Genomic DNA, 22,491 nt, shown 5'->3' on the forward strand with positions numbered 1-22,491 from the left:
TTTTTTTTATTTCTTCATTTACCACATGACGTACATGTGGATTTAGCCTATCAAATTGTGACATGTGGAAATTGATGATTAAAAATTAAAAAATAAAATATCTGAATAAATACAACCCTCCGGCAACCCAACTCCATCTGTGGCGCAAGTAAACCCCAAAATAAAATCAAAACCCCATCTCAACCTTCGCCTCTTTTCTATCGAAGGTTGAATAAAAAACCCATAATCAAATAATACTACTTCTTGGATCAGATCCCTAGTTAATGCACTAAGTGCCACACAAGTGTAAAATCAGATCACATTTGAAAGCTTTCAAAGGTGGATCGAAGGACATGGAAAGCGGCCGCTGCCACCAAAAGCATCATCAGAGGAGAAAGAGAGTAATCACATGATCATGAATTCATGATTATGCATCTTGTTGGGCTGATCAAACAGACATATATGCTTGGGGTGATCAAATGAGAGAAAAATTGGAGGATTAACATTGCTCACCGGAGATGAAGCTTGACATTCTCTGTCGCTGAATCAGAGAAGCTTGACATAGCCCATGTCATTTGTTGAAAAATAAAGAAAAAACCACTTAAATGCCAAATCAACATATTTTAACAGAATCTTAACAGAAGGGTTAACGTTTTTGTTTTTTGTAAGTACAAGAGCTTTTTTGATCTAAAACAAAGTTGAGGGGCTATTTTGAATCAAAAAGTAAAGTATAGGGGTCATTTTCATACTTCTCCATTTCAAAAACAAATGAATTCAGAACTAAAACAATAAATTCTACACTGTACTTTAAAAAACAATATAATCTATATTAAAACAATAAATTTTCGATATTGAATTCTAGGATAAAAGAGTGAAAATAAAACTATTCAATTGATTAAATCAATGGAATAAACATGTTGGACTCCCACAGGCTACCAAACTGATGAGCTACATTTCATTTTCGTTATTAATATTACTCTAAAATTAGTGTATTTGGAATAACAAGTTAAAATTGAAAGTAGTTAAAGGTAATTATATTAAAAAAATATTAAAATATTTGATGTGATGTTTAAATAGAATATGTGATTGAAATCGTGTTCTAAAATAGATTTTTCTTTAGAATAGGGGCAATTGTATACCAGAAATTGGGATACATGGGTCGATGTGCTTTAGCCTAACTTTTTTATTTTTCTTGGAGCCCAAACCATGCCTAACATGTATAAACCCATTGGGCTTCACTAAACTTACATTGCATTCCATCACAAATCCCAACCCAAGTTCGAATCCGGACAGTCTTCGGGTGTAGAAAGATTAAGCGATTTTATCAAAATACCCCTGTAATTCTCTCACAATGGCAATCTTGTCCTAACGGGACTTTTCTCCAACGGCTACTTGCAGAAAGAGATTTTAAACTCCTCGAGTGCCTCGCCATCCCTAAAAACTATACTCGCTCACACTCATTCTACATCATCTCTCTTCCTGGCGCTCTTTCTTTCTTGGTTGTGTAGATTGCAATTACCAGTAGATGGAGGATATTGCACCGTCCACGCCGATCAAAGGCAGGATAGAAGAAGGAGAAGAAGAAGATTTCTACGAGAATATCGAGGCCCCCAAGTTCGTAGACCTCTCTGCACCAGATCGGTATCCGCCCACCGACGACCGTTACTGGTTCTGTCTCCGTGTCGGTGCGTTATCTCGTAACAAAAACACTTACCAGTTTTGCAAATTATGTGGAAGCATTTTTGTTACTTCTCTGTTTGCACTCTATTTGACTGTAGAAAATCCTAAATGAGAAATGGGTTTCTGAAAATTTATGCCATAATTTGATATAATTTATCGAAAATTCAGTTTCACTGGTTGAGAATTTGGCTTTTGATTTGCTTAGCTTGAGAATTCCAAAGACAATTCAGGTTCAAAGTTAAGCTTTTTTTTATGTTAGGGAACCTAATTTGGTGCATATCACCTGCAAATTGGATCTATGAAGTATGAATTCCTGCAGTGTAGTTTTAGTTGACAACTTAAGAAAGTTCACAGTTCCTCTAAATTCAGCATTTCCTTGATAATTTGTCGGATTTTGTGGCATAGGATGTGACCAGAAGCATGAAGAAGAAATGGATTCTGAAGCCATCTACAAGAACTTTGTTCTTAGGGTTAGTTAATTTCAACTTTCTCTATCTATACATTGCATAAGTGACAGATCAATTTTTGACTTGCTTTAGCCTCTACAGGTTATGGCAGCAAGAAGTCCTAATGTTCGGCTTCGAAAAGGACTCTGCAAGAAGGATTCAAGGTATATATGGGTTTAGAGCCTTCCAGTGACTAAACATTAGTTGTTTCTTTAATTTGTTTGGTGTTTATATTTGGCTTGGACTAAAACTCTCTACTTTTGGACTTATTGTATAGCACAAATTTGAGGTGCCCGCTTACGGTTCCTGCAAAATCTTCAAGGTCTAGAGTCTCAAGATTGGCTCTGATCTCTTCAATGTCTAAAAAGATGGCTGAACCTAAAGTGAAAGCCAAGGCTTTTCCTAAGCACAGTGCCACTCCTAATCCAAAGGCCAAACAAGCTTCTGTTGCAGCTAAGGCTCTAACTACACCAAGCAACAAAAAGCATCGGGATCCGGATACCTTCCGAAGTGCTAGGAACCCAAAGCCCACAGCTATTGCAGTACCAAACAATAGAGTGGTAGCGAAGGCTTTGGTCTTTCATTCTCCAAAGAAAACAGTCAAAGGAAAGGCTTTGGTCTTCCATTCGCCAAAGAAAACAGTGAACATAAAGGCTTCTCTAGAACTGAAGAAATTGTGTTCAGGGATGAAGAAGCTTGAAATCACCAGCGGAAAGAAGGGTGAACAAGGGGGGTATGACAGAATATTGCCTTCAGATGGTGTGAGAAAGCAATTGAGAGGAAGAGAAGTTAAAAGTCGGGTCTACAATTCGTTTAAGTCTCAGAAGCACAAGGGCCAGGATGCCAAATCTACTGACCAGTTGACGATAAATAGTAAGGACAAAGTCGAAAAATGCTGTCAGGATGAAAATGAATCCAGGAACGTGGAGGCTGACAAGAAATCAGGAGTTGCTAGTTTTGAAGAGAGATCCACTTCAGATACTTCTAACAATGATGAAGGAAATGAGAATAGACTATCAGATGGCATGACCAACAAAGAGAGCGATAATGAAGAGTGTAAATCAATTCCAGATGAGAGAGGTGTTACACAAATCATCAAGACTGATGAAAAAGGAGGAAATGCCAGTGTCTCTCATGACAAAGAAAATGATGATGAAGTCACTGAGAGTGATGACAAAGAAAATGATGTAGCCTCTGATCCTAATCGGTGAGAATCTTGTGCTATGTTTAATCTAGTTCATATTTTTCATATTTCCATCGCTGTTTTCTCACTCATCAATTAAGATTATATGCCTTTTATTACAGAGAACCAAATCATCACAACAGGCAAACACAAAAGAAAGTTTTTGGCAAGCATGGGACTTGCAAGAACATTTCAAAGGTGGTTCCATTTCTCCAAAACTAAATTTTATTTGTCCTAATTGCAGTCAAGTAAGAGAACTTATCTTCATTTCGATTTCTGATTTCTTGATGCATCTGAAAATGATGCAGACAACTGGAGGAATGGCCAAGCCGTCCAAAGAAAGCTCCAGCACTGCTGCAAACACTCAAGGGGTGAAATATAGAAAACCTAAGCCTACAAATCCAAAGCCCTTCAGACTAAGAACTGATGTATGCGGAGAACTCTTTTAAGCTAACCACCTCTTCAAAAACACGAACTTGTGCAGAATGTAACTCACATATTACTATTGCAGGAGAGAGGCATTCTAAAGGAAGCAAACTTGGAGAAAAGGCTGCAACATGCAATTCAAGAGGAAAGCACAACAACTTCAAAGCTCACTTGGGGGAACTCGGTGAGAAAACAACAAAAAGCAATTCAGGTAAGTTTTCTGCCAAAAAGAGAAATCATTCTTCATCCTAAGGGCTAAGGCCAATGGAGCTCTAGATTAGATATTTTACTCCCTATTGTCATTGCACAAGAATGATAAATTCCTTGGCCAAATTGAATATGGTAATGGAAAACAAGATTGTAGTGCAACAGAAAGGTCCTTTTTGTCAAGTTACTAATCATGTCCTACATGTTACTAATTTTATTATGGCTCGACAATGATTATACTTACCTGAACAAAAACTGTGACATAAATGTGCAGCCAAATATTGGTGCTTCCTGCAAATTAACTTCTACCCAGAGACATTCTGTTTGCACACACCGGCAAACCAACCCTGGAGGTCCGCAGTCGGGAAATAGCCCTGATAAAGCAGCTAACACAATGAATGACCAACCAAAAAGAAGCAAATTAAAACTCACGCGGCCCCAAAGGTGAGTAGTGCTCTTTCATACACATGCTCTGACATTGATCAATGATGAATGCACGATCCTTAGAGGTAGCTAATCTTGCAGGGCTGCACCAAGTAAGCAAGACAAGGGATCACTTATGAAACCTGGCAAACTTTGTGCTATAGAGGAAACCTCCTCAACAACCACAAGATCCAAGGAAGCAGAAAATGCAGATGACAATGGTGTTTGTGAAGCAACCACAGCATCTGCTTCTGCTATTTCCAGAACATTGCCACTGGGGAAAAGGCCTGCAACCATTCGAAAGGAGCCAAACTGTCATAGCATCCATGTACCAAAGAGTTGCACAAGGAGAGTGGCTTAGGTGTTCCACATAATTATCCAGCTGCGTGCTTTAACATCTTGTTCAAATGTTTCATTGAATTGTATTTACTTTCTTGTATTGATTCTACTTTTAAGCTTTCACAAAATTCATTCAACCATCTGTTTGTAAGCTGATATATTTAACCATTTGTTTGTAATTGTTGTATGTTTAAATTATATATTCAAGAACATTCATTCCATTTGTGCACCAGAAAGAGGCAATAAAAAGGTTTTGTTTTAACTTAGCAGAATAGTGTATGTCCTTTGCCAAAGTAGATCCGGGAAGTACATGAAATTATAATAATCTCCTCTCTCAAGTCTCTTTGATCATTGGCGACCCAAGATTTTACGTAGTTTAGAGCTCTAATTTTGCACTAGATGTAACGGCCCATCCCGCAGGATCCAACCGGGCCCATGGGCCGCTACCCCCAACCCATCCCCAAGTCCGTCTGGGAGGTTGTTGGTGAGAGTTGAACACGCGACCTCCCACCCTTTAACATAGTGTCCTTAGACAAGCTATGTCACCAACTAAGCCATGATCCATGGGCCCGGCTGGATCCTGCGGGATTGGCCGTTACACTAGTATGCTGCAAGACATTCATCACACTTCACATTGCCTCTATGTATTCCTAAACTCCAAATTCACTCCAATACCCCGATGAGGAAAAGCACATTTTATTGAAGGATGCCCCACAACACCAAAGTGTTTCAAAATACCATTTTAATACATTGATTAAACAATTTCTGTTCATTATCATCCCATTTTAACTAGCTTCAAATTATTAAGCGCCCCATTTTCTTTTGCGTCAAGCCACATATCGCAAAAATGAGTGATTGTCTCATTGCAACAGCTAGTTTTTCAGGACCCGTTCTTAATAATGTTCTTCAGTTTCTCATTTGCTTCCACAAGTTCTGCAGATATTCCAGGCTCATTTGCAGAATGTCCTGCATCTTGAACAACCTGATCAAAACAGAGAGATGGCCTAAAATTACAGATACATCCAACCAGATGAACTCACACCCGCTCCATATTCATTCAAAAGACTAAAATTCAATTGCTCAAATCCACAACCAGTTTTAAATGATCGACGAAGACTTTGTAATCACAATATCCAAACGGCATTCATGTGTACTGTCAGAGATAAAAATAAAAATAAAAAATTGGAATAAAGCTCTGATATGAGCGTCCAGAGATTGACATGTCACAAGCTAAAGTAGAAATTAGTTGAAACTCTTGGGGATGGAGGCGAACAAAAAAACTAAGCACTTGAAGACTATGCACAGTGACAGAAGAAATTAATGGAAGCCAGTGGACAGAAGTGAAAAAGTAAGCACTTGAGAACTGATAACTTGGAACACTGAAGATTGCATTTAAACTGAAGAAAGCATATGTATGTGCATCACAATGCAGATGGTGGTGGCACTCTTACCTTAAATTCCGCCTCTGGCCATGCTTTGTGAAGATCCCAAGCCGACATCATAGGGCAGCAAACATCATATCTTCCCTGCAAAATTACTTGGGATATCAATTTCTTCTGACAGGCAGCAAACATATATTCCGGTAAACCTTGACAATGAATACCAAGCTACGCACCAAAATCTATGCTCATATATGGTCTTGTGTACTTCTAATCTATGAAAAATGTTAACAGTGCTTATGTGTTTGCTGGTATGTACAGAGGGCATAACCATACAAGAACAATCAAACAGAAAAGGCAAAAGAAACAAGAAATATAAAATTGCCAAGACGCCCAAAACCTAGTGGAAGTCAAATAAGGAGAAAGCAAGCATACAAGACTTCACCAGTCAAAAGCTTAAGCTATTCAAAATGAGGACGAGGATCACATAAATGTCTGATACTTCTTCTTTTGCCATTATTCCACTTCACATTTGCAGAGAATCCTCAAGTACCAGTATGAAGACTAAAAAAATTGAATTTAGACAAGAATTAAAACAGCAGCACCAATTTATTTTATTCATGAACGATGCTGCTCTAGGCACATAAAGAATCTAATTAGAGAATCAACATTTAAGTATTTAGGTTAAGCTAATCAAGCTAGTTAGAGCAACTGAATAACGATAAAGCATAATGAATGTGCACCTAATTATTATATAAAAAAAAAAAAAAGAGCAGAATCTGCTTTGTCAGTGGCAACATGGAAATGTTATGGTAGGATTGGGGTCTGCAGGATTTCCAAAATGGTGCAAATATTGGAAATCAGCAGATTTGGACCAACAATCTGATCTAATGGTCTAAAATTAGACATCAAAAGAAAAAGGACAAATTCAAAATTTATTCTTTTCAATTTTTATCATCCCTTGTCCTCGCTAGTGACAGTTAGCAAATAGATCTACTGTCAACCCCATCTATGCCTCTGCTCACTCCAATACCATCCGGCCACCAACTTGTAGAGGTGTGAGCCAGTTCTCAGGCAGTCATTCGCTCTTGATGCTGTGGTCTTTTATGGAGTCCTTTTAACAGAAGCATCTGAGACATCATGCTGATGAGGGGAGAAATCCACAAACCATCTCTCCTCATGTTTTTCTTTCTGGTGATTCTGTAGAGAAATCTGGGCATTATATTTAAAAAGGAAAAAGAATTTGAAACCTTATAGGATTATTGACATTGTGCTTCCGAGGGCAGGAAAAGGGTTTCAAGATCATCCCTAGATGGAAGAAGGTATGATGATTTGCGAGTAAGAGAAAACAAGGAAGAGAGCGAAACTGACTGCTGATAGAGGTGAAAAAAAAAGAAGAAGAGACTAGCATTAGATAATGAATGTTGGATATAAATGAGGGTTCAGATCTGCTGAATTCCAGCACATCTCAACCGTTACTATAACCTTGCGAAAGAATGATGCAATAGAACAAAAGGGGAAAAAAAAGGGAATATCAGTCGCATAGCATGAACAAATTTAAGCATGTATAAATCATTCAATATATTACAATATCCCCTTATGCAGATAAATCTTATCCACTGGTACATTTACAGCTAACATTCTAAGCATATCTCTTAGAGGATTGCAGCTCTACATCCGACGTTGTTGCCTTACAAAACCTGGGTGGTTGACGGCTTTGGGCTTAGAGAGTAGAGACAATGTTATAATCAATCATTTTATTCCAAATGACTCAAGTGTAAAATGGCTGTACCCAGAAAGTTAGGAGGAAACCATCTCGATAGCCACTCACTTTGCCTACTGAAAATTGATTTGGGGACTGTTTTAATCAATAATCTTGTTCATTATAATGTGGTAGTTACTTTCCAACTTCAAGTCATATCTCTAAACTGCTTAACAAGCCATGAGAAGTTTGAAAGTACATGACCTCAAATTATGAAAACAATAAGATGTGGCTATGTTAACATTTGGATATATTTGGGTATGACCTTTCCTTGGTACAAAACCCAATATAAGTGAATAATTATTGATAAATGAAAAGGAATATTAATCAAAACCTTGAGAACAAGAAGAAAGAAGAAAAATGTTAGACCCATGGTCAAGCAGTATGAGAAAAGAAGGAATAAAAGGAGTGGACACGTGGCCTGATGGGATTGGGAGCACTTGTCTTATCCTGATTGGCTGCTCTTGGGTTTTCTGTTTTATTTAGGAGGGTCTGAGGAGAGAGACCTCAGCCTTTTGGACTCTAGTGTTTTCTTTGGGAGGTTTCCTAGCTCCTCGAATTGCTAGGGTTTATCTACTGTTTGCTATTTCATCTTCTTAGGACTGTAATTCTCAGGAATCTTATCAATATATCTCCTATTTCTAGTGTGACTCTATCAAATGGTATCGGAGCCGTACGATTCTGGTAACCACGAAATGGAAGCAAGAATAGAGGTTTTGGAGAGAGATATGAGTGGTTTGAAGAACAGTGTCGCGATCTTGAAAAAAGACATGGATGAGATGAAAACCTGTATGTTCCAGCTGCAAGATCTGTTGCAGCAGCATGGTTCTCTCGACAAGGGTAAAGCAAAAACAGCTAGCTCCTGGCAGATTCCAGATTCTAGCACGGCGAGGCGCTCATCAATGATTCTCGATCCTGGCATTCGAGTCGCTCGGAGGTTCCTCGATCGGGGAACCATGTTTTCAACACAAGAACCAAGTCTTCCGCCTGAGATGAAAGACAAAATGCGCACTTTTATTGATCACACACTTCTTCGATTGGACCGCACAGATCTTCGCCTCCAAGAAGATTGGAATCAGGTCCATGCATTCAATTCGACGTATGACCATCTAGTTGAGGAGGCAAAAAGAGATCGACAAGTGATTACAGGTTGGGTCACGGGCACAAAAATTTTGGAGCATAGTGAAGCAACTGAATATGCCTTCAAGATGTTTGATGAAATGCCACACTCAACATGCACGCAAATATTAGAAGCTGTATTAGTGGGTATTCCAGTACATAGTGGATCAACAACGATTGCCTTTGTGAATGCTATGGGGCATATAGAGAAGAATTGGGATCCAGGTATTAATCCAAGCATAATTTTCTCTCTTATCACTGTCCACCTTAGTCATCCTCAAGTGTCTTCTCTGTCCTATGTTCATGTCTTGGGATTGCTATTGGTCATGCCATAGTTATTGTCTTGGCATCTTATGGCAACAACATCAAAAGTTGTTTGTTAGGCATGTCTGCCTCGATAATTTTGAGGACAAAATTGCCTTTGGAGATGGTGGAATATAGAGAAATCAGTAAAGATAAAGAGACATACCAGTTAGATACATCAATGGTAGTGGTTGTGGCAATGAAAAATGGTGGTCTAAACATATGGGCCATTATATTCATTCTTTATGTTCCTAGGGCTGGGCATTTCAAAAGGTATGTGTGTGAAATAGTTGGCTCAGCTGTGATGCTAGTACCTTCCTCAAGTAAAATTCAAGTCATTACAAAACAGAAAATTCAGATCTCAAATTGTGCTTTTGCATACAATCATGTGCTGGAAATTTTCATGCTGGTTATTGGCCATGAGAACTTGAGTAGTGGCACTCTACTTGACCTTAAATGGTGCATGTTATGGTTGGTGCATTCTTTAACTCTCCTTCATCATTGTGTGAGCAAGCATTTTCCATTGGAATGGAAGTATGTCCTTTTTCAGGAAATTTTTAGAAAGGAAATTTTTAGAGGCAGCAATCTTGAGGACAAGGTTGATTTCAAGGTGAGTGGAAAAGAGGTGTATACTGTGATGGCATGTCAGCTCAATGGTGAAGCTCATGGGTTGATTGAAGGTGTCAAAATGTTGGCTAAACTATTATGTGCCGACATTGCATTATATATTGTTCATTATGGAGGGATGGGACAAAGTATTTCTGAAGTTTATTATTTCTCTACAGTTGTGAGTACTTGGTCTGATATTGATAAAAATGATACTCCAAGAGGTACCATGAGCAGCCCCTTGAGTAATGCTATACTTTCATTAAGTCATGATGGGAATTATGTTGTAGCAGCATTAGTAGCTTACATGACAACAGTAGTAACAACTTGGTGGGCAGCTCAGGAATTTGGTGAAGGGCTGGGAGGTACTGTTCAGCAGGGAACTGGTATAGTTTTAGTATTTGATCCAGGCGGTGATGATGGAGATTGGATTTTGGGTATTACTACAATTTTCATGCACTTATGTTTGATGGCTATGCCTTGGTTTAGCAAGTCCTGCTCATGGTGGATGGTGGAACTACTGCAATTTGGCAGTGTGAAACTGAATCAATTGCGACAGGGAAACGAGATCGAAGTCGTGGTAGGCTGCTCATGTTGGATACGTCCTAGCATTACCACCCAAGACTGCCATACAACCTGTGTTTCATGTTCCCAACCAAGGAAGGTCTTGCTCCCTGGGATCATTAGCCAACCCTTACCTTCATGCTTCATTGAAGAGCTGGAACTAATGCTTCTTTTGGAAACTATAACGCAGACCCGCAGGCTCCTCAATGGTCAATTCAAAGTTCTAGTTAAGGGAAGGGGCTCCCTGATTTTGACTACGTCTCAGTTTTTTTTCCTGATTCTTCACCTTGAGGACAAGGTGCAAGTTTTAGGGGAGGGTATTGTTAGACCCATGGTCAAGCAGTATGAGAAAAGAAGGAATAAAAGGAGTGGACACGTGGCCTGATGGGATTGGGAGCACTTGTCTTATCCTGATTGGCTGCTCTTGAGTTTTCTGTTTTATTTAGGAGGGTCTGAGGAGAGAGACCTCAGCCTTTTGGACTCTAGTGTTTTCTTTGGGAGGTTTCCTAGCTCCTCGAATTGCTAGGGTTTATCTACTGTTTGCTATTTCATCTTCTTAGGACTGTAATTCTCAGGAATCTTATCAATATATCGCCTATTTCTAGTGTGACTCTATCAAAAAACAATGACAAATAATTAAGAATAGGATATCTCAGATAAAAGTTTAGAGAGCTCGACATCAAATTCACCTGTCTAACAGCACATATCATAAATAATAAGAGAATATGATCAAATTGAAGGAAGATAATGCCCCACACTTACCTGGACTATTGTGGTCTTAATATGCCGGATTTTGTCAACATTATCCAAGAGAAATGAGTCAGAAGAAAAAAATCCCTTGTTCACAAAGTAATGATTTTCAATTCTTGCAAACGCCTGCAAGTGTAAAATATTTATAAGGAAAATTCTAATCATCTAGAATATCAAATCTTAGAAGATGCACACATAGTGGTAGGAGGATCATTCTGCTTGAATTTAAATCACAATTCAAAAATAGAAAATTTTCAGGCAATAATATCTAAAAAATTTGCAGAAGTTGAAGGATTTCATAGGCAAACATGCAAAAAAAATTGTGTCTTAACGAATTCCTTAAGATTTCTCCCCATCACGTTTTAGATAAGAACACAAAGTTTAAGTATATGCTAAGCAACAATGGGTTTTAGACATGATGGTGAGAAGTCAGGTTTAAGCATTGATATATTATCCGTATATATTAGTCAAAGTCTATCAATTCAATTAAGTATGGAACATAACCTTAACCACAAGCATTGGCAATATCTTCAAAAGATTAAATCAAATGATGTTTCAAGCCATGGAACTTCAAAACTGACAAATAAGTTTAAACCACAATGATTGTTGTACATGCAAAAGAAATAAATTCCAAGTATTTGATCAATGCTGGAACAATCAGTATTCGCAATTCGCATGGATATATCCTGCATGCAATTAAACAGGGGGCTAACCAGGCTACACTAGGGGATTCCATCCTTTTCTCTTTCTGAACAGACAATTTCACTACTTATTCCAACAAAAAAAGTATCAATTTTATATTTATAAACAAGTACACAAAACCCTAACGCACATCAGTAACCCACTTACCAAAGAAAATTCATCATCATCCCCTTTCTTTATGTTCTCTTCATTTGGAAGAAGATGGGCAGTCATCATTTCCCATTTGGTCCAAGCTCTTGCAGCTGCAAACTGACAAATTACAAGGTAATGCATCAGTTATATCTAGTGGTAGGATCTCATTATAATTTATAATCATAAGCTAATAACTTAATATGAAAACTTCATTACAAAATAAATTTCTTGCTAATAAATGCTTGCGGTCATATAAATGGAATACAATTAACAGACAATATAGACATAGTATGATTGTATGAAAAGAGTTCAATGATTAAAGAAAATGCATAAAGGATGGAATCTAGACGATGAAACTTACTTGTGTCTGAAGATCGTCGGAGTTCAATCTCTTGTGGTAGGCGTCAACAAGACTTCCTCTCTCATTTTCTGGGATAAGTTCTCTAAAAGGCTCCCAAGCTGTATAACAATAATAAACAAAGGCATTCAGAAAAACATAGAAGTATTGCAACCTTAATAGCACAATGATAATACAATAGATCCATTCACTATAGAATCAGCATAGTCCCCAGTTCCCAGCCCTACAAATTTCGGGAATAGCTGATCCTTAGTATTCCTAAGCAAGCTGAAGTTCTTTTGTGGCATGTGGTTTCAGAAGCATTTTAAAAACCCTTAAATGTTTATAAATACAGCAGGCTTAATCTAAACATTACTTCAAAATATATTGTAACCATAAACTGCAAAACAAGCCTCATAAAGGCTTTACAAGGTTTAAAATGATTAAAAGTGGTATGATCATTAATGTTCTCAAAAATTTTTTTTTTGAATGAAAAAAAGTTTTATTCAAGCACCAAGGGGGTGCAACCCAAACAAATTAGAAGGGGGGGATAAACATATGATCAAAAATGTTCCCAGAAAAGGAAGTGCCCCAGAACCTAAGGCAATCAAACCAGGTGACTAAGAAAGTGTCTATGGAGGATTCTTTGCTTTTGAACACTCTGTTATTCCTTTCCAGCCATAGCATCCACATCACAGAAATTGGAATTAATTGGATAAAACTTCCTAGCCTTTTGTCCCTGCTTACGCCCTTCCAAGCCAATAATTCCTTGTCCACTGAAGAATTAGTGACCCAAGAAATGCCCAGCAGCCTCAGAACATTTGCCCAAATTTTAGAAGACCACTCGCAGTGCAAAAGAAGATGACTGATAGATTCCAAACCTGCTTTACAAAGGCAACATCGGTTTACCAACGGAATGCCTCTCCTTTGCAAGTTATCCATTGTTAGGATTCTACCCCATACAGCCTCCCAGCAGAAAAAAACACACTTAGGGGGAGCCTTAGATTTCCAAAGCCATTGCCAAGGGAAATGAGAGTGCCCATTGTGCAATTTATCTTTCAGAAGTTCCTTATAGAATGAACTCACAGAAAAAAGATTGTTTTTTGCTACCTCCCAACAAATTTTATCCTCACAAACAGGATTGATCTTTGCACTATAGACAAGGCTCCAGAAGTTTGTGAAAGTCAACACTTCCCAATCTTGTGCCTCACGAATGAAATTGATATTCCAGGAAAAGCCTCCATCATAGACTTGAAGTAATTGGATAATTGAAGCATCTTTCTGTGTTGCTAAAGTGTATAAATTAGGAAAAGAGTCCTTCAGAGAGGTGTCTCCTGCCCAATGATCGTTCCAGAAACTTATTGAGTTGCCCCTGCCAGCTTGGAAGCGGGTTAGAGAAGACCAAGCCTCCCAACCTTTCATTATATATTTCCACATACTGCAGCCATATGGTTCTTTGATCTGCTTCGTGGACCATCCATAGATACCAGTGCCATACTTGCAAGCAATAATTTTCCGCCACAACTGATCTTTGTTGATGGCAAACCTCCATAGCCATTTACCCAGTAAGGCCTTATTAAATGTGATCAAGCATTTTATCCCTAGGCCTCCAACCTCTTTTGGGAGCTTAACACAATTCCAATTCACCAAATGAAATTTCCTACTCTCCATTGAATCGCCCCAAAGGAATCTACACATAATTGACTCAAGCCTACCAGCAATGGAGGAGGGGATGGGGAGAATAGACAACATGTAGACAGGGAGGTTAGATAGTGTACTTTTAATGAGAAATAGCCTCCCTGCTTTAGATAGATAGTTCCTCCTCCATCCTGAAAGCTTTTTATCAAAATTTTCCACCAAGGGATTCCAAATACTCTGGTCTTTATATTTAGCACCCAAGGGAAGCCCAAGATAGCTTGAAGGCAAGTTGGAGACTCCACACCCAAGTACCTCAGCAAGGAGCTCAGCATTTGGAGTGTTTCCAACAGGGATGATTTTACTCTTACTCAGATTAACTTTCAAACCAGAGATAGCTTCAAAGCCTAGTAGGATGGCACGAAGATTAGCTACTTGCTCCACACTGCCTCCACAAAAACACAACGTGTCATCCGCATACAACAGATTAGAAATTGAGACTGAATTAGCTCTACCTTCAATCTTGGCTCCATCAAGCAGACCATGCGAAACTGCTCTATCCAACATACAACTCAAAATATCCATGCCCAGAATGAATAAGAAGGGCGATAAGGGATCACCCTGCCTAACCCCTTTGGAGGAATGAAAGAACTCAGTTGCAGCCCCATTGACTAAAATAGAGAAAGATGCAGAAGTCAGACACCTCTTGATCCAAGAAATCCATTTTGCCCCAAATCCTTTCCTCTCGAGAACTTTAAGAAGAAAATTCCAGTTCATATTGTCGAAGGCTTTCTCCATATCTAACTTGCACAAGACACCAGATAACTTGAGCTTAGAATAAAGATCCACAATCTCATTTGCAATCAAAGAAGCATCAAGAATCTGCCTGTCTTTAATGTAAGCATGCTGAGCGTCATTGATAATACCACCCAGAACAGCCCGTAATCTCTTAGAGAGAACCTTTGCCAGCCATTTATACACACTGCCCAATAAGCTAATGGGCCTAAAGTCTCTGATGTCATGAGCTGAAGCTTTCTTAGCAATCAAAGTAATAAAAGTGGTATTCAAAGAGTCAACAAATGCTGCGTTTTTGTGGAACTCATTGAAAAACTCCATTATATCAGCCTTGATGACTAGCCAAAATCTCTTATAGAACTCCATGGTGAAACCGTCAGGACCAGGAGCTTTTTCCCCATTACAACTGTCTAATGCAGCCTTGACTTCTTCCTCTTCAAAAGGTCTTTCAAGCCATTGGGCCTCCTCCATGCTCAAAGAAGATAAAGGCAAGTCATCAAAAGAGGGTCTCCAGTTAAAGTTTTCCTCGAAAAGCCCTTTAAAAAAGGCTGGGATTTCATGTTTCAGGTTCCTTTCTTGAGTAATGGTTCTCCCATTAATGCTCATAGACTTGATATAGTTTCGGTTTCTGTGAATAGAAGCCATTTTGTGAAAGAACTTACTGTTTCTATCCCCTTCTTTGAGCCACTTGATTCTGGATTTTTGCCTCCAAGCCACCTCCTCCACCCTAATGAGCTCTGAAAGAACTCTTTTATTTGCATCTCTTAAAGTCATGTCACCAACCGTGAGACTCCCCTCCCTATTCTCTCGCTCATCCAGTGAATTGATATCAGCCATTAAGCTTTTGATTTTCGAACTAACATCACCATAAGTAGCTTTGCTCCACTCCTTCAATTTAGCTTTAAGGATTTTCAGCTTTGCTATCAACCTGAAGCTAGCAAAACCATTAATATGAGAAGAGTTCCACCACTCTCTAATGAGATCTTCCAAATCTTCATGATGCAGCCAATGATTCTGAAACCGAAAGGGGGTGGGACCCCAATTCATGATACCACCCTCTAGAAGGATTGGATAATGATCTGAGGTAGGTCGAGGAAGGAGGGACTGCGCAACACTCCCAAAATGATCTTCCCAATCAGTACTAATGAAGAATCTATCAATTCTGGAGAAGGAAGGATGAAGACGCAGGTTTGACCATGTGAATTTTCCATGTTGGAGGGGGAGGTCCCGGAGACTATTATTGAAAACAAAGTTTTGAAAGTCCCTCATATCCGCTGATTCACCAGTAGCACCAGTTCTCTCATGCGGGTACAAAACATCATTAAAATCACCCCCAATGACCCAAGGTCCATTCCACAAAGATCTGAAAATAGAGAGCTCATCCCATAACACAATATTCCTCTTGGAAGGAGACCCATACACACCAGAAAAAGCCCACTCGAAAGAGTCATCCTTCGATCGAAAGATGGCTGAAATAGAAAACTCTCCAATTTTATGATCAATGATCTCACACTGGTTGCAATTCCACATCAAGGCAACACCACCAGAGGCTCCCTTTGCTGGGATGCAGAGCCAATCACCAGAACTAATACCCCAAATCGACCGGAGAGAAGAGGAATCAAACTCTGTAAGCTTAGTTTCCTGTAAGCAAACAATCTGCCCCTTCCAATCACCTAAAAAATGCTTTACGATGGCCTTTTTATCTTGGCTGTTCAAACCTCTAACATTCCAGCTAATGATTTTAATATGCATTGAAACAAGTTTGGCCCTTCTCAGTAAATCCCTCCTTCTTATTATACTGTCTCTCATAGTTTATTGACCAGTCCAGTCTCTTTAGTTCCCTGCTTCTATCCCTTGATTTTCTTTGGGTGTCAGAAGTCACCGCCTTCTTATCCTTATCTGAATTTCTTCTCCGCTCAATTTCAACCAAGAGAGCAATAGCATCATCCTCCATACCATAATAGGTAATTCCCAGAGTTTTCCTCATATGTTGGAGCTTCTGTATAATCCATCTTGAATGATTCTCCCTGTTCAACAGTCGGTTACCTTCTACATTTTCAGAAGTAATAATGGCCAGCGGTGTTGGGACCATAGCGTCGTTCTCCCAAGGTAGAGCAAGATCATGTCCGGCTTCGAGGAGAAGCTCTTGGCCTAAATTCTTGTTCTGGCGCCTATAAATAGCATTGGAAGTATCAATTCTAATAGGCACCGGCTCAAGGCTTTTGTCAGGAAAAGTGCAAACCATATCAGACTGATTGGTGATGTAGAGTTGATCCTCTTGCGGGAGATCTAGATAACGCTGGAAAAGTCGCCAGTCTTCATAAGATTTTCTCCCCCCAGAATTCACTAGCTTGGAATTATTTTCATGGACATCCTCGAGTAAATCTTCAATATTGGCCCGAAAGTGCCATCCTTCGCTTACCACCGCAGGCTGTATCTCCTCACTGCCCACTTCAGAGATTGGCTCTATAGACCTTGAAGATCTAGGAGTACTGATTTGTGAGAGATAACCATCGTTGGTTGTGCTTCCTCCTATCTCCTCTTCATCGACTAGAACTATATCGTCACCACCCTGATTTCCAATCTGATCACTGTTGATTGGATTACCAACCTCCTTATCTCCTGAATAATTGATAGCAAACGAGAGGTTGGTATACGAGGGTCCAAAAGAACTTGGGCCTGATCCCAAATTAGAACTTGGCCCTACACCCATATTAGAACTCGGGCCTTCTCCAGCCTGAATGGGCCTCCAGATCTTTTTGGCTTGGACTCTAGGGGCCCACAACTTATCTGTAAGATGATTTGAATTTCGAACACCTCTTCCGTACAACTCTGTAGCCTTCCCTTTACCTTTGTCAGGCGGAGGCTTTGTACCACCTCTTCCCTCACCGGCGGCATCCTTATCCGGCAGAACATGATTTCTAATCCGCTGGTAGTTCTCCTTGCCCAAGGCAGGCCATTTATAAGCATCAATTAGCTGAAACCCACAGTTGGGACAATTATGCACTTGTTTTCCTATTGGTTGTGGTTGGCTATTGCAGAGATCAGATGGTCCACCAGTAGCCAGCATAGCCAGATCCTGAACCGCCTTCTCCATCTCCCTCCAGCCATTACCTCCCGGGCCCTCCGGTATTAGAATAGTCCAAGATTTAACCCCTAGAATCTCGGTAATTGACCATAACCTACCTTGGTGGTTGGTCTGAAAGAGGAAAACCCACTTTTTATCACCTATTCTATGGCTGCGATACCAGGGAGACTTGGGGGACATACTTCTGAAATCATCCAAGCACATACAAAGCCAATGCAGACCAGGAACACTGAAGAACACTGAGACTCTCCGGCCTTTACATCTTTCGGTTATACGCAGGGAATCAGTACTACGGCCTTCTAAAACAAGGTCAAAAGATTTTCGCTCTATCGAAACAAATCTCCTTGCTCCCTTCTTCCCTGAACTGACCCAGGACTTTTGAGGCAGCTCCACACGACCCTTAGCTTCCTTTCCCCCCTCCCACCTTAGCTTTTCAAGAGAGTTATATAGAAGAGATGCCCACGACGCATCAGTTCTAGGCTGAGTGTGATTGGTGGTTTGTGGCAGAGGAGGTAGAATGGGCTGATCATGAATGGGTGGTTCTGTCATAATTGGGTTTGTGATTGGTGGTGGGGCTGTTGTATTTGGGGATAGTGGGGATGTCGGCGTTGGAGTTATAGGTCTTGAAAGGGCTTGTGAAGGCTGTGGTGGTGGAGGTACATGGGATGTTGGTAGTGGGGGATGTGTGGGGTAATAGGAAGGAATCTGATGATGAAAAGGGTAGATCTGTGTTTGTGGATGAGAATAAAGTGAGGGGTATGTCGGGTATATTTGCGGCTGCGGGCATAGTGGTGGTGGGTTTGGGTATGGTGGGTAAATTTGCAGCAGTGGGTATGGGTATGGTGTGATTTGGTACGGAGGGGGGAGGGAGAATGGGAACGAAGCCATTTTCAGAGAATCTCACGCGCGCGTAGCATTCCCCATATTACTTTGATGAAAGCTTCAGACCCCTCTTCCGCCGCCAAGTTCTGTTGCTCAAATCTAGCGAGGAAGAGAATGGTTACTAATGTTCTCAAAAATTAACAACAAAAGTATGTCCATACCTACAAAATATCCTAATTTTCAAGTCATGGATTGACAGAACTCTTACTTTATCTCTTGTGCTGCCCTTAAAAATTGACAAGACAATGTACAAGTCAACCACCTGAATACAACATCTTACAAAGGGTAACTGGATAGTAAAAATAATAACAACAATGAGAAGCACCACTAGTTCAAGTGGTAGCCATCTCACCACCTTGACCCATGAGGTCAAGAGTTCAAATCCTCCATCCCCAAAGCTTCTATATGAAAAAATTAATAATAATAATTATAAAGATGATAATGATAACATAACAACAATCAAAATAACAATAATTCTTCACTATTAATATTTCCAAAGTGTGTGCTTCTGAATTTATAAACCGATAAGAGATTTCTAATTTCAATTCATGCAATGCAAAGCAACAGTTCATTAAAGTTGCTAAGACTTTAAAAAACAAATATATACTTCACGATAAACTATCCATTAGACCACCAAAGATATTGGGTGAAACATACCGTCCGGATATATGGCAGCAGCACCACCCTCATAAAACCAATCAATCTCTTTCTTTCGCAAAAGAAAAATCCCTCGGAGGACCATTCCAGTAACCTTACAAAACACGGAAGAGATTCTATCAAATTTGGATCAGTGGTAAATGATGAGATCAACAGGGAATATGACCCTTTCCAGTGATCTGAAGATCCAACCAAAGAGACAATTGTATGCTAAACAAAGCTACGCACTTTGTCAGGATGAGCTTGGCTGTATGCAAGAGAAAGTGTACTTCCCCATGACCCACCAAAAACCTGCATATTCAAAAGGCAGAGAATATTTATATCATCGTACGTGAAGAAGTTAAAAATCATCAATGAATATCACAATTCTGACTCAAGATCGAAACATAGAGTTTTGACCTGCCACTCTGGAATTTCTAAGTGCTCTCTTAGTTTTTCAATGTCATCAATGAGGTCCCATGTGGTGTTCTCTACCAAGCAAGCATGAGGTGTGCTCTTTCCGGCACCTCGCTGAAAGAAGGATGCATAACCTGATTTAGGAGTTAAAAAAGTAATATATTCAACCATCAAGGTTAGAAAAAGTAACCTGATCAAACAGGATAATTCGATAAAATTCGGGATCAAAAAATCTTCTATTGCTTGGTGATGTCCCTCCTCCAGGGCCACCATGGAGAAAAACAACCGGCTGCAAAAAAGAAAAAAGAAAATGATGAACCACAAAACATTTTCAGGTTAAAGTATACTCTGATTCACAAAGCAGCATGAAAAATGTAGGGTTGTTATATAGAAACTTCAGCACTCTTTGAGAGTAGAGCGTGTTAGTGTGTTACAGCACACCTACGATGCGATATCAAAGACCAATTTATCCTTATTACTCCATTCTGTTATCTGCAGGTAATATTGTTTACATGAGAATGATATTTGTTTGGGCTAGCGTTAACATGTTGGTATTCATTAAAAACACATTGTGAATTCAGATTGTCTTAGAAGGACACAAGCTTTTCTGCAGTAACTTCTCAACTAGTGCATTTTACGTGTGCATCCACCCACGTCCACATCCCTCTCTTTTCCTTTTTCTTCTTTTCCTTTTGTTTATTTATTTCTTTCTTTCTGTTTTTGTTCAGTTTAATTAGGGGGGGGGGGGGGAGTGGCAGGTAGATATTTAGTATGTCAGATTAAAGAAATCCTGAAAGAGGAAAAGTCACTGAACCAAGCTATGGAATCACAATAATTAGCAATTATAGTCTCAAATAAACACTGTTAGCTGGAACAAGCTACCAACATGCAAAAGCTGTAACAAGTTAACTGGAAGTAGGTGATGCATCAACTCTCATGATTACATTTGCTTATATATGCATAAAACTTCATATTAGTAGCCAAACAGCAGCCTACAGTAGGAGAGATCAGCATAATCGCTAAAACTTAAAACAAACTTAATAAACAAGTATCTCAGAAAATAGGTATACTGGTACAAAGTGCTCTCAATAAACAACACCAAAATTAAAAGCAAGAATAAGAACAACGTCCATAGGACATCTATAACCCCCCACCACCACCACCACCACACAAAAAATGATATGGTAATGTAGAAATACTGAGAAGATCAAATCACATTTGCAGAAGAATGGAATGAATATATGCAGAAGCAACAGAACAAACTAGAAAATGATGCAGTGGCAAAGATGTTACTCACATGGCCATTAGGATTCCCAGACTGCTCCCAGTAGATAGTATGAACATCTGAAACCTTCAATATACCAGTACTGTATGGCTCTATATTACGATAGAGGTTCCGATTCAATTCAGTAGATTCATTGGTTGGTTCCATTGAATCAAATTGTTGCTCGCTGTTATAACTAGTACTCTGAGCACGTAACACTGGAAAACCTTTGCCTCCTGCATAGAACATTTAAAATGACAAACAGATTAAGCAAACCAGTGTGGATTAACAAAACTTAGCAAACTGCCATGTTGTAGCAATGAGGCAAATGGTCATACAATCGGGGAAAAAACCACAATTTTTCCCTTTACACTGCCATCACTATTAATTACCCTTCTTGTCACAATCTAAAAGTAGCATGATTTGTAAGGAGATGTGATAAAGTAGAGAGATTTATTCGTTATACGATCTATACCCACCATGTCTAAACATCCAGAAAAAGGTAGAGACACTAGGAATTAAACTGATTCTTTTTATTTTCACTTTCTCAGTGCATCAATATCCCTAAAATTAGAACCCAAAAATCTACACGGCAGTACCAGCCATCCGGACCTAAAAACAAACAGAAAAGCCAACAACCAAACTAGCAATTGAAAGCAAGACTATTCACATTTCATTATTAATACTTTTGCAAAAGAAAAAAAAAATCTGAATATGAAGACATAACGATCAAGAAAGAAGTTGCAGAGAAATGATTCGCTACCCATGGATACGAAAGTTCAATAATCAAAAATTAAGACAAGAAGAGAAAACAGTATTAAATAAAATAAAATAAAAAGAATATAGCGACAGATGTATAGATAGAGAGTACCAGAGAAGGAGAGCTTCTTGTTGAGTGAAGGATTGTGAGATAGTAAAGAGAAAGAGGAGGTGCGGGTGGGAATTAGGAGAGGTGACGATGGAGAAGAAGCAGCAGCAGCATAAGGGATTGTGCTTGGAGTTATAAAGGTTAACATTGTTTTTTAAGCCAGTTAGAAACATAGTATTAGTGATTGGTTACGATGCTTATAAAGGTTGTATTGTGGATTATTATATTCCGTCCCCGGATATGTACTTTTGGTAATTGATAATTCCTGTCCTTATGTATGTGTTTGTAGCTTCTCTATATTTATGTGCTTCAACATCAAAAACAAAGTTCCCTTTTTTTATATGCTAAATTGAATTGATGTAGGACTAACTCACATTTAATTACAAGATACGTGATATAGGATCGAAAAGTTACAGACTGAAAACTACGCGAAATTTGACAGCGTGACTCGATTTGACGTGGTCGTCAAGATTAGTCACTTTGCAGTTAGCCCCACAATTTTTGAGTCAAATTACGTTGTTTAGGCCTTCAAATTGGCATTTACTATTTTTGGACACTTTCATAATTTT

At 39.2% G+C, this 22,491-nt stretch overlaps 2 protein-coding genes across 2 annotated transcripts; one reads left to right on the forward strand and one right to left on the reverse strand.

The window, feature by feature from the left end:
- Window positions 1-1,388: 1,388 nt before the first annotated feature.
- LOC119982727 lies at window positions 1,389-4,893 on the forward strand. The gene is made up of 9 exons (XM_038826249.1): window positions 1,389-1,664; window positions 2,065-2,129; window positions 2,208-2,269; window positions 2,383-3,312; window positions 3,411-3,486; window positions 3,597-3,716; window positions 3,800-3,925; window positions 4,196-4,365; window positions 4,447-4,893. Exons 1-9 carry the CDS (start codon window positions 1,505-1,507, stop codon window positions 4,703-4,705), a joined length of 1,968 nt encoding a protein of 655 aa, XP_038682177.1. The 5' UTR covers window positions 1,389-1,504; the 3' UTR covers window positions 4,706-4,893.
- A 453-nt stretch (window positions 4,894-5,346) lies between these two features.
- Window positions 5,347-22,108, reverse strand: LOC119982729 (proline iminopeptidase). The gene is made up of 11 exons (XM_038826250.1): window positions 21,926-22,108; window positions 21,088-21,290; window positions 19,981-20,079; window positions 19,794-19,904; window positions 19,623-19,685; window positions 19,395-19,488; window positions 12,362-12,459; window positions 12,016-12,117; window positions 11,179-11,292; window positions 6,135-6,209; window positions 5,347-5,665 (listed from the first exon to the last, which is right to left on the reverse strand). Exons 1-11 carry the CDS (start codon window positions 22,068-22,070, stop codon window positions 5,564-5,566), a joined length of 1,206 nt encoding a protein of 401 aa, XP_038682178.1. The 5' UTR covers window positions 22,071-22,108; the 3' UTR covers window positions 5,347-5,563.
- Window positions 22,109-22,491: the final 383 nt, after the last annotated feature.

This window comes from Tripterygium wilfordii, chromosome 17 (assembly GCF_013401445.1).
Source record: "Tripterygium wilfordii isolate XIE 37 chromosome 17, ASM1340144v1, whole genome shotgun sequence".
NCBI classification, from domain to species: domain Eukaryota; kingdom Viridiplantae; phylum Streptophyta; class Magnoliopsida; order Celastrales; family Celastraceae; genus Tripterygium; species Tripterygium wilfordii.